This window comes from Microchirus variegatus (assembly GCF_963457635.1).
Source record: "Microchirus variegatus genome assembly, chromosome: 13".
Classification (NCBI taxonomy): Eukaryota; Metazoa; Chordata; class Actinopteri; order Pleuronectiformes; family Soleidae; genus Microchirus; species Microchirus variegatus.
The window spans coordinates 25127122-25139824 of NC_139814.1; the positions used below are offsets into that span (position 1 = coordinate 25127122).

At 42.8% G+C, this 12703-nt stretch overlaps 2 protein-coding genes across 2 annotated transcripts; one reads left to right on the forward strand and one right to left on the reverse strand.

The window, feature by feature from the left end:
• Positions 1-921: 921 nt before the first annotated feature.
• Positions 922-6721, forward strand: LOC310936227 (putative histone deacetylase 1-B). The gene is made up of 12 exons (XM_083900249.1): positions 922-1004; positions 1814-1926; positions 2868-2985; positions 3077-3151; positions 3260-3398; positions 4011-4152; positions 4242-4334; positions 4415-4523; positions 4607-4987; positions 5103-5258; positions 5365-5410; positions 6001-6721. Exons 1-12 carry the CDS (start codon positions 956-958, stop codon positions 6023-6025), a joined length of 1446 nt encoding a protein of 481 aa, XP_083756375.1. The 5' UTR covers positions 922-955; the 3' UTR covers positions 6026-6721.
• A 374-nt stretch (positions 6722-7095) lies between these two features.
• eif3i (eukaryotic translation initiation factor 3, subunit I) lies at positions 7096-12360 on the reverse strand. The gene is made up of 11 exons (XM_083899749.1): positions 12240-12360; positions 11840-11932; positions 11013-11100; positions 10767-10832; positions 10492-10641; positions 9443-9570; positions 9193-9303; positions 8530-8619; positions 8362-8435; positions 7597-7689; positions 7096-7470 (listed from the first exon to the last, which is right to left on the reverse strand). Exons 1-11 carry the CDS (start codon positions 12240-12242, stop codon positions 7389-7391), a joined length of 978 nt encoding a protein of 325 aa, XP_083755875.1. The 5' UTR covers positions 12243-12360; the 3' UTR covers positions 7096-7388.
• Between the last annotated feature and the right edge of the window lie 343 nt (positions 12361-12703).

Genomic DNA, 12703 nt, shown 5'->3' on the forward strand with positions numbered 1-12703 from the left:
AAAAATCTCGCAAACATACCCTGAAAATAAATCTCGTAAAAACGGACCTCCCAAAAAATCTCGTAAAAACAGACCCCCCCCAAAAAATATTTTTGTAAACAGACCTTGAAAATAAATCTCGTCAAAACAGACCTCCCAAAAAATCTCGTAAACAGACCCCCCAAAGAAAAATCTCGTAAACAGACCCTTAAAATAAATCTCGTAAACAGACCCCCCAAAAAATCTCGTAAACAGTCCCTGAAAATAAATCTCGTAAAAACAGCCACCCCCCCAAAAAAAATCTCTCGTTAAATCTCCCCCCAAAAAATCTCGTAAACAGACCCCCCCCCCAGAAAATCTCGTAAACATACCCTGAAAATAAATCTCGTAAAAACGGACCTCCCAAAAAATCTTGTAAAAACAGACCCCCCCCCAAAATTTTTTTTTGTAAACAGACCTTGAAAATAAATCTCGTAAAAACAGACCTCCCAAAAAATCTCGTAAACAGACCCCCCCCCCCAAAGAAATATCTCGTAAACTGACCCTGAAAATAAATCTCGTAAACAGACCCCCCCCCCCAAAGAAATATCTCGTAAACTGACCCTGAAAATAAATCTCGTAAACAGACCCCCCCCCAAAGAAATATCTCGTAAACAGACCCTGAAAATAAATCTCGTAAACAGACCCCCCAAAAAATCTCGTAAACAGTTCCTGAAAATAAATCTCGTAAAAACATACACCCCCGCCAAAAATAATAATAATATATATATCGAAAAATACACGTGAAAACAGAACTTGGGGGAAAAAAATCATAATTCATTCGTTCATGATTTTAAATTCACTTAGCCTTCACCGGCTCCTCCCACTCGGGTGGTAGAGCGTTTGTGATTGGCTGACGAAAAGCTCAGCGCTGGTTCCCCAGTTGAGTTCAGGAGAGGAACCTGTACGTGCGAATCAGAGGAATAATTGGAATAAAATGGCGCTGTCTCAAGGAACAAAGAAAAAAGTTTGCTATTACTACGATGGTAAATACCCACCTTGTGCATTTATGCTCCTGTGATGATCGCAGAGGCGTCGGAGGCGCGTTAATATCAAGTCTGTGCTCCTTTGCTAATAATTAAGTGACGCACCACCGGACTAGCTAACCGGGGAGCGTGCTAGCGCTAGCTTACCTGATTGGTCACGTAGCCCACGTTAGCTTCGCGGGTATGCTAAGCTCGCTAGCAGTTAGCCTGTAACTGAGTGCAGCACATCGCCCCCGGCACGTAATAACCGCACTGACCGCGTTGGTTCATTCAGTTGTTGGGCAGCTTTGTATTGCATATGCGGCTAATGTGGTCATTCTGCGGCCACAAACGCTGTCATGTTGTCCGGCGCTAAAATCATCAGTGTCCCCTCAACTTGCTAACAACTTCCAAGAAGAGGAGACTGATGTTGTGCCTTCCGGCAAAGATCATCCAGCGGCACCTCGCCTGTCAATCATTATTGACAGTTCACGTGACAGTTAGCATTTATAAGTCTGTAATGCCGAAAGATGCCAAATTATTATGAAGGATGGTGATTATGTTTATTATTATTATGTTTAATCGAACGTACATGCATCTATCCCTGCTGTCAAAATGACAGGTTATCAATAAAGTTATATTTTGATAAAGGTAAATTGAGTACTTGTACATTTTGGTCAATTAAATTCATTTACTTGATTCATCAACATTTTCTAGCACTTCCTTTCAACATCACTAGAGACCTAATGCATCACGAGAGAGGACTTTTTGGGACAGTGTGTAATATCTTGTGCTAATTTTGTCATCTTCCCCCCCCCCCCCCCTCCAAGGTGATGTGGGGAACTACTACTATGGACAGGGCCATCCCATGAAACCCCACAGGATCCGTATGACTCACAACCTGCTTCTCAACTACGGACTGTACAGGAAGATGGAGATCTATGTGAGTAAGGCCACATTTCTCTATTTTTAATCTCACAGATTACGCAATAACCCTTTTAATTACAATGAGAAATTGAGATGCCAAAATGGTTCCATGTCATGATCCAGCTTTGCAGTGCGAGGCTTTATTTGTCTTTGCTCGTGAACGACTTGCCTTGCTGGAAAATGATTTGCTTATTATTATTATTATATGCTGTTTTGTTTTGATATACATTATTATGTAAGCTTGCTCGCCGAGCTATCATCTAAGTTATTTAACTGTTTCAAAAGTTATTAATATTACAGCGTATCCACGGGGTCTTAAAAAAAGTCTTAAATCCAAGAATTTAAGGCCTTAAAATGTCTTAAATGCTCCTAAAATGTCATAAAAGGTCTTACATAATACAATTCTGAAAGGTCTTAAAAATCTATTAACGTTACTTTTATTTAGAACATGCATAAACTTCCGTCTCGCTTTGAAATGTTTCTATTTTTGAGGATGCGATAACATTCTAAGTACAACACGGAACTAAAGTAGGTCACCTGTGTTGCCCGGTGAGAATTTATCGAGCACCACTAGCTAGTGTGCTGTGCGCGCGCCGTGGTGTGTTACAGTTTAGCGTAGCATCGGAGAAAACTCAACGTAAGCCCACAGCTAAGCCGAATTGCAAGTTCAACAATTTGCGGTTCCGATTTTCCTTAATGTCTTTTGTACTTTTTTGCCAGTACGGATTTGAAATGGGTCTTAAATTGTATTCATTATGGTCTTAAAAAAGTCTTTAAAAGTCTTAAATTTTACTTGAAACCTGAAGATACCCTGTATTAGCTATGGAAATTCACACAGACAGATGAGGTTTACATATTATCAAATGACTACACCCATGAGGGTTGTACAGTAGACACATTCCTCTGTTTTGCTTCATCCAGAAATGACAAATGTCACTTTCTTCCTTCTCTTTGCAGCGGCCACACAAAGCCAGCGGCGAGGAGATGACAAAATACCACAGCGACGACTACATTAAGTTCCTGAGGTCTATCCGACCGGACAACATGTCCGAGTACAGCAAACAGATGCAAAGATGTGAGCGTGCGGCGCGCTTTTATCTCCAACAGAGGAGAGCCAACGTTTTTCTTACTGTCCAGATATCTGAAATCTTTCTTTTCCCTCGCAGTCAACGTCGGCGAGGACTGTCCGGTGTTCGATGGCCTGTTTGAGTTCTGTCAGCTGTCAACGGGTGGCTCCGTCGGTACGTTTGTAGAACATCATTTGCGCAACCTACGCTTGTTAAAAGGAAGAAACTCATTTCAGTTAGAAGACGTCAAACTTCATTGAATTACCCGTTGCTTTCCGATAGCTGGAGCAGTGAAGCTGAACAAGCAGCAGACGGATATCGCCATCAACTGGGCCGGCGGACTCCATCACGCCAAGAAGTCGGAGGCGTCTGGTTTCTGCTACGTCAACGACATCGTCCTGGCCATCCTCGAGCTGCTCAAGTAAGCCTGGAAATCAAAATCACGCCCTATTTTTCCCCCGGTAACCACCGAAACGATGTCGTGATGACGTGCGGGTATAGACAGGCGCTTGCTGGCCGTAGTTTTTGCCAGCAGGCGCCCGTCTATACCCGCTTAGAGTCTGTCCAAGATCAGTTTGTACGTGTGTCATATATGGATGTGTGGATAAAACTGCGCACAGACAAATGATCCATTCTGCGTTGGATATGAAGGATCCACTTACAGCGGCGCACAATGCAGGTGAAAGAAGAGCAGAATTAGCAGGGGCGGTGTGCAGAAAAAAAATACTTTAGTGATGTCAGTATACACAGTCCCAGCCATAACAACAAAAATAGATAAAAATATATTAAATGTTATTTACAGGTTGTTTTTTTTTAAAGTTATTTACACTATTTTATTGTTCTTTACATTTACATCTTCACATACTGTATTTATCTCTCCGTTCCTACAACAATATAAATAGAAAATTAGAATTTTTCTGGCATATTTACAAAGGTAATTAATGGTGATTAATCCACAGCTACCCTGTGATTAATCTGATTAATATATATTCAAAGCTTTTTTGCGTTTTTTGTTATTTTCCATTACGTTTAGGTACCACCAGAGGGTGCTATACGTCGACATCGACATCCACCACGGCGACGGGGTGGAGGAGGCCTTCTACACCACAGACAGAGTCATGACCGTCTCGTTCCACAAATATGGAGAGTACTTCCCTGGCACTGGAGACCTGAGGGTGAGTTTTTTTTTTTTTTTTTTTTTAATTGTTCCTGTGACGTCCTGTCGTCATTTCAGCAATTCAGTGATGTGTCCGGTGTTTTGCAGGACATCGGAGCAGGAAAGGGAAAATACTACGCGGTAAACTACCCGCTCAGAGACGGCATTGATGACGAGTCCTACGAAGCCATATTCAAACCAGTAAGTGTTATTTTTGCGTGTTGGCGTTTAACTGTTTGATGACTGTAATCGCACCAATAATTTGAACATGTGTGGTTCAGATCATAGCTAAAGTCATGGAGATGTACCAGCCAAGTGCCGTGGTCCTCCAGTGTGGAGCCGATTCTCTTTCTGGAGACAGACTCGGCTGCTTCAACCTCACCATCAAAGGTATAAAACACAAACAACATCATCTCACGTAATCTCATAATCCCTCTGTAATTAAATATGCCGATACGTCAATACTCTCCCAGGCCACGCCAAATGCGTCGAGTACGTCAAAAGTTTCAACCTGCCTCTGCTGATGCTGGGCGGCGGCGGCTACACCATCCGCAACGTGGCCCGGTGCTGGACGTACGAGACGTCCGTGGCCCTGGACAGCTCCATCCCCAACGAGCTGCCCTACAACGACTACTTTGAGTACTTTGGGCCCGACTTCAAACTGCACATCAGCCCGTCCAACATGACCAACCAGAACACCAACGAATACCTGGAGAAGATCAAGCAGCGTCTGTTCGAAAACCTGCGCATGCTGCCGCACGCGCCCGGCGTGCAGATGCACGCGATCCCAGAGGACGCCCCCCACCCGGACAGCGGGGAAGAGGACGAGGAGGACCCCGACAAACGCGTCTCTAGTAAGTGACATGGACGTAGAGTCTGGTCAATACAATTGTCAAGTTCAGTGCAGTCACAGACGAGAGAAGAGGTTTGAAAGTAAAGCCTTACTTAACGTCTGTTCACCGCTTTCAGTCCGCGCCCACGACAAGAGGATAGCCTGCGAGGAGGAGTTCTCTGACTCCGAGGACGAGGCGGAGGGCCAGGGAGGAGGCCGCAGGAACGCAGCCAACCACAAGAAGGCCAAACGGGTGAAAAAGGAAGAGGAGAAGGAAGGAGAGGAAAAGAAAGGTATCCCTTTTCACACCGCAATGTATTTGGAGACTAACAAAGAGTGCGTGCGTGCGTACAGTTTATACAAATAATAATACTACTACTACTGTCTGGTTCTTCTCAGAAGTGAAAGAGGAGGAGAAGGAGGAAGAGAAGATGGACACGTCAGGGTAAGACAGATTTTCAGTCTAATGTCACAGCGTATTCCTTTGTACATGGTAATTTTCCACTGCACCCATTTTCACACGTTTAATAAGGAAAATAATAGTGCTGTGCAATAGGTTAACGCACGTTAACGCATGACACGTTTCCTGACTGGAAAAAGACGCGCATGACGTCACGTTTACGTGCCGCAGCACAGGAGTCCAGGCACCGTTTACCCGTTAGCTCCGTAAGCTGCATTAGCTCCTTTTTGCGGCATTAGCGCGCCTACAGTCAAACTGGAGCGCTCTGTTTATTAAAGGAAAAGAGCAGTGCTACAAATAACCAGCGTACCCGTGTACTGCATATGTGTGCCTCTGTTTTTAAAGTTTAGCGTTACTTTAGAGACTCATTTTAACAATACGGAGTCACGTAAACATGACGTCACGTGCGCCGTTTTACACTGTTGACGCTATAACGTTTGACAGCACTAGAAAATAATAATGTGACTATGCTATGCTAATGCTAATATCAGCAAACGACCAATTAAATAAAGGCATATTTGAAGACCTGGGTGTCAAAAGTTTCAAATCAAGTCACCTTTTTGTTTCTGTTTCAGACCAAAAGAGGAGGTGAAGACCTGAAATCCAGCACAGGAAGGAAAGAAGTCATGGTTGTCATCTTGTCCCCAACATCCATATTCCTGTACTTTTTTTTTCCTATCGTCTCCTCCGTTGGCAGTAGGACCTTGTTGTATTTCCAGTTTGATCATGTGTCCCTGCAGGCAAACCTGGTTCACATCGTACTGTACTTGCATTTGTATCAACGCGAAGCACTAGCTGTGTGGGGTTGTGTTCATCACAAAGTGTGAAACTCACCCCACACACACACACATTCACAAATGTCATGGATCATTTCCAGCCGCCGTGTGAACCAGGTCTGCTGTGATTATGAAGAAAAACCAACCCGAGTGTTACTTTTCCCGTCACCGCGGGTCCCACGCTTAAGTCCCCGCTGCGACGTAGATGAGCTCACTAGTCTACTGCTTACATCCAAAAAAAAGACTTTGTTAGTTTTTAAAACATCTATTTATGGTACCGTTAGAATAACCAGCGTTTGGCAAACTGATGCCTGGCTTACTTTGTACATTCGCCCTTGAACGCATGTTTAGAATATCACCTCTACTCTCGACATAACTATTACCCGGTCTGCAGTCGATCCCTGGTCTCTGCTCAGTGTGCGTCTTTGTTTACGTCCGTCCCTTTAACCCAGGTTTCCCCATGAAGACTGTTTTTCAGTGTTTTGTTCGTTAGTGCGAGAATGACTGTGAACCTTTACCAGAGGGGTTGCGAGTGACCTGTTTTAAATATTTTGTACCGTTATTCGTAAAACGTGGAGTGAGCTGGTGAAAAAGGCTCTAAAACGTGTGAGTTGTTTGGAGTTTTATCCTTGTGAAATGTGCACTATCATAACTTTGTTATAAAAATATAAAGAATCTAATGTCTTGACAGTTGTTTTTTTAGTGTGTTGCTTTAGAATAAGACTACGCAAGGACCTTGCTTTTGGAGGCTACCACCAGCAGCGCTAACTTAGCCATAGAATGCTTTTCACAACTCTTTCTGAGCCACAAAACTAATTCTTCCTACCTCACGCTGCTCACAGAACGTTTCCATTAGGTTGTCAATGAATTACACAGATGAGACATAACTTGGATAAGTAATAGTAGTTTATGGTGGTTCATGATGGAATGGCTCACAACAGTGTTAACTCCAATTGTGTTTTTAAACAGTAGAATCAGGGAGTATGGCTTAAAGTCCAGTCACGCCATCTTTGCAGATCCAAGGTACAAAATCTTTTTTGAAAAAACACACCACACTTTACCGATTGTGACCTTTGTTTCCTTCAATTTAAAGTAACCTGTGACTCTGGTCCATAACTCTCTCTTCCTGATGGGGTATGGTATTGGTTGAACCTGCAGGGGGGGGGGGGTTTGCCGAGCCTGCCAGTTTATGCCTCCAGCTCAAAGTCAAAGTACTGTGGGTCAAAGTAATGAATCCTTGTATATCCGTCCTCTCCTCCACTGCTGTAACTGTGGACGACGAGCACAAGAGGAGAAACAGCAAGCGTTTAGAGCGGATGGTGGCCACGCATTTTTTTTTTTTTTTTTTTTTTTACAGCATTACAGAAGCAGAAGATTCCTTCTTTTTTTTTTTACCTTTTGCCGTCGGGGTGGAACGCCACACAGTTGATGGGGCCAAAATGACCTTTGACCCTGCCGAACTCCTCTTCATAAGCAGCGTGGAAGAACCTGAAGATTGGGGTTAGAAAGTGTAGAAAGTGTGTCGTTACCACTTGAATGGAAGCAATTATCAGCCATAACGTTTACATGTTTGTACAGTGCAACTTGTGAAAATTAGCATAAACGTATGATAACCACATTTTTGTTGTACATGTTTAGATTTAAATTCACAATAAGAAAAAAAAATTGTTACTGGCTAGGTTCCCATTAAAATGTATTACAACTGCTGCAAAGAGAGTATTAATCCAAAGTACGTTATAACAGGAGTATGCGACAAACACAACTTGACATAAAAAACACCAGTTGCTGTTTCTACTAATTTCCCAGCACATTGAAATGTGGAAATAGGGATGTTCTAGTCACGTAACTAACGAAATGTCATCTTCTGTTCACTAAAACTGACTCCATTGCACTGTCGGGACAAATTGCGTTTCCACACATGTAAAAACGTGCATAAAAACAGGCTGGAGATACCTATTGTCTTATGTAAAGATAGAGATAAACAGTACAACATTTTACACTTACCAACCATGATAACAAAACATGTTCTGGTTGGTCTTCATATTTGTGAACATAGAAATAGACACCTTGAGTGATATCAACCTCAAAACTATATCTATATGATGTAAAATAAAATAGAGAATCAGGTGTACAGCGTTGCGAGGGGAGCGTTCATCTCACCTGGCCTCAAACTTGCCGATCCTGGTGGAGGTCGTGGTGACTTCCATGGCTTCCTGTCCACCTCCCATCACCACCTACACAAACAAAACCATCAGTGGTGAGTTACAGTCTTCATGCTGCTGCTGGAACGCCCCGATTGTACCACGCAAGGGTTTCTTTTCGTCTTACGTGATCCATGATCGGAGAGATGGCGGCAGAGTTGACCGGTCGCTCCGTCTTGAAAGTCTTGATGTGATCCAGAGAGGCGGAGTCAAAGAGCTGCGAGGGGGGGGAAAAACAGACAACCGACAGTTAGGTTGTTATTATTAGGCAGGGCTTTCATTACGTAGGACTATGCCTTGGACTCTCCATCGTCTCTAATGTCTTTATATACAAAGCCTGTGTTCTCAATTTGTTTTAGAAAATAAAAAAGGTTTCGATGTTGGTTACTTTCATTAGGAAACTAAATATAACATTCATCGTGTGCTCTCTGTTTTATAGATTAGTGTGCTGGTGTAGCATTTTACTAGCACTGCACACAAATGCATCGCAGTGACCAAGGTGACAATAAAAGGACATCAGCTAATCTTTTTGAGTGTTTAACAGTCGGTCGCCGACTACGACTCCAAGGCGGGAGGAGCCAGATGCCCACTGTCAATCAAGAGTCAGAAGATATCATAAACACTGATGCAAAATGGAATGGAGTACACTGAAAACCTGTAAAATATATATGTATAAAATGTAATAGATATGACAGAAGTGATTAGATGTTCCAAAAAAAAGAAAAGACAAAACACAAGAACAACGTCCTAACTGAAAAGCCAGGGGAATAAAACAGGTGCGCCGTCTTACCTTGGCACTGTTGTCCTTTGATGCCGTGACGAGCATCGTCAGGTCCACTGAGGTCTGGATGTCGTTGATCTGCCTGCTGTGCTCCTTGACTTTCTTCAGAACCTCTCCAGACTGTCCGGACATATCAAACCAGTGTAAACAAAATTACCCAGAATACGTTTGAAGTCTTTTTTGCGTGACACGCCGACTATTGTCCTCATCTTCTAAACCTATATCCAGTTTCATATTGCATTTCACCGTGTTCCATTACCTTGGCACTGAACTGGTTGATCTCTCCGTTCTCGTGGCCTGCGATCACAAACTCTCCCAGAGGTCCCCACACGGCACTGGTGATCTTGTGTTCGCTGCAAGGTACCGTCAGGTATGGCTGGTTGTCATCTGGAAACGGGTTATAAATATAAGAATATATACAAGAAGAAGGTTTTGCAAACTCCTCTCTAGCCACACCAAAGCTCATGGAGAAAATTCATCACTTTCACACCACAGCACACAGGAGCTTCTGATCCCCTTGCTAGACTCCATCGGTCAGTGAAAATGTGTTATCTAGCTCCTGTGTCGATAACAAGTTACAAACACCGATTTTCTCTGTGGACTTTGGTGCGGGAGAGTGAGTGGTTAATGAAATTCTGGTTTGGTTCGTGGAAACTGTTGATAGTGTGTCAATACGTCATATAACACTTCACAAATTAGCATTAAGAAATATCTCTCTGTGATGTGAATTAGCCACATGTTAGCGGACACTTAAGAGCAGCTACTGAGCAAAATATATCTTCCAAATTACAGTAGTGCTGGGCACTAGGTTAGCGCACGGCGCGTTTCCATGACGACTGACCGGAAAAAGACACACGTGACGTCATGTTTACGTGCCACGGCACCGGCTACCAGTTAGCTCCGTTAGCTCGTTTAGCACCGTTAGCGTGCCTACAGTGGAACTGGAGCGGTCTGTTTATTAAACGCTATTATTAAAAGTGCTACAAATAACCAGCGTACCCGTGTACTGCGTATGTGTGCCTCTGTTTTTAAAGTTTAGCGCTACTTTAGAGACTCATTTTAACAAATCGGGAGTCACGTAAACATGACGTCACGCGTGTCTTTTTCCGGTCAGTCGTCATGGAAACGTGCCACGAGTTAACGCAAACAGTGTTAACCACTGTTAATGAGTTAACACGCCCAGCACTAGTCAATAACACTTCACAAATTAGCATTAAGAAATATCTCTCTGTGAATTAGCCACATATTAGCTGACAAATAACTTCATAATCACAGATATTACAAGAAAACATGACGTTTTATATCTACCTATCTGCTGTGGATCCCTCAGGTCAAAGAAGTTCAGAAAGCACTGGTAACCCATCTGCTTATCTGTGGAGAACATGATGATGTTGCCGCTGAAGTCGAAGCCACAGGTCCTAACGGCAGAGCTGGTGTTGAGCAGGGCCAGCTGTTTACCTGTGCGGCACAATGGTGGGACAGAGGCAGGGTTGTTGTTTTCTTGTATGTAGGATCGCAAAATGTTTTCTTAAAAATTGAAATCGTGTTTGCAACAAAGTCTGCAACTCGGTTTTTCCACTCACCGGTCTGGCAGTCCCACAGTCGACAGCTGTTGTCGGCCGACCCCGTCAATACATTTTTTGTGTCCCCTGAGGGCGGAGACGTTAAGGAACCAAACAATTTCACAGTACAGGGTGGTTCTGAAATGCTTAAATGGTGAAATGCATAAATGGAGCTGCACGTTTACTGCCCCACACATAACGTCATGCGTAACACGCACGTTCCTGCACACACACAATACATGAATGTGAATTTCTTGAAGAGGATACAGTCACAATCCACACACCACACAGCTCCCGTGTGTCCATTGTAGGTGCCGAGCCTCTCGCCGTTAACAGAGTACCACACGTTGGCGATCTGTGGTTGGAGACACGAGAGCGGATCATTTCAAGGCACACAAACACTTTGTTCATCAAATACTAGAACATTAGACTTCGGTCAATATTTGGAATTTAATCATTCAAAAACATTGTATTTTATTTGTTCGAAAATACACGTTTTGTTTGTCATGATCGTAATTTTGTTTGCTCTTTTGCGTTTACGCTCCCACGCTTGTTCTCTGTGCTGTGGTTTTTTGTTTTCAAAATTTTGTAGCTTCCAAAATCCTGCCCATGGTCAGAATCGCAAACAAAAGACCACGGTGCAAAGAACAAGTGAGGAAGTGAAACCGTAAAGAGCAAACACAATTTCCCATCACTGCAAACAATAAGTGTATTTTCAAACAAATAAAATACAATATTTTTGAATGATTAAATTGATATTTTATCTGCAATTTGTGTATTTTGAGGCTCATTTCTTTTAATCGTTTGCTCAATTCATAAAGCGTTGCTGGTCTTTTACCCCTTCAAAACCTGTACCCCATACTTCTGCACACTCTGTGAGCCCCCTCACACACACACACCAAATAAAATCTCAATTATTTCTCACCAAACACAGTTTAAAAGAAACCTACTCCGATGTTTGGATACATGTCTATGCTAGTTTTTAATTTAAACACACTGTTTGCAAACCATGTTTTCTTTGTTGTTTGGTCTATGCGTACCCCTTTACCCCCACTTCGAATACCCCAGTTTTGGGGGAATCGGTAAACACTTACAGGGTCCTTAGCGACAGAGAAGAGCAGGTCTCCTTCTCTGTTGTACTTGATCTGGGTGATGGACCTCTCGTGGCCCTGAAGCAGGATGGGTTTCTGTGGGTTATGAACGGACATGAACATGTCAGAGCAGAAGCAACAACATATGTCAACACAGAGACGCAGCTTTGAGTCTTTTGACTGCGCGTGTCTTCTTGCGTGAGCGTTTTCACTACATGACAAAACACACAAGAACCGTTAACTCACTCGCTAACGTTCTTTTGACATCATTTAGACTTAAGCTAACGCTAGCCGATGCAGGCACTTCTAGCTAAGCTGATGCTAACCGTGTCAATAACACGGCAACCGCCGTTCGGGGAAACACGAGTCGCGACGCGTTATGTTTCAAAAGGAATATAATTACCATTTTACTCCGTGTTTTGCCACTGGATTCGATATATTCACCGCGTCTCCCGATAAGAGAGGAAAAAGGATGAACACTCGTGCTTTCAGGAGCCGGAGCCGCGAGGAAAAAGAAAAGTGACGTGTTTCCTGTGTCAAAGAAAAGAGGATTTCTTCGGAGCGCCCTCTACAGGTGACCGCCGGTATCCAGTAAACATGGTTATAAGAGTTTTAACTTTTTGGTTTTTAAAATGAGTTCGTTTTGATTAGTTTTTAGAACAGGTTTTTATTTTTTTGAAAATGCTTAGTTTCAGTTTATTTTTTTCTTAGTTTTAGTTGTTTGTAATATGGAGTATTTACCAGGTGCAAGATGCATAAAGATCCTAAGTATTGTCATAAAACACAACAAAAGAATCAAATACATATATATATATATATATAAGTGTATATATATATACATATATATACATATATACGTATATACAT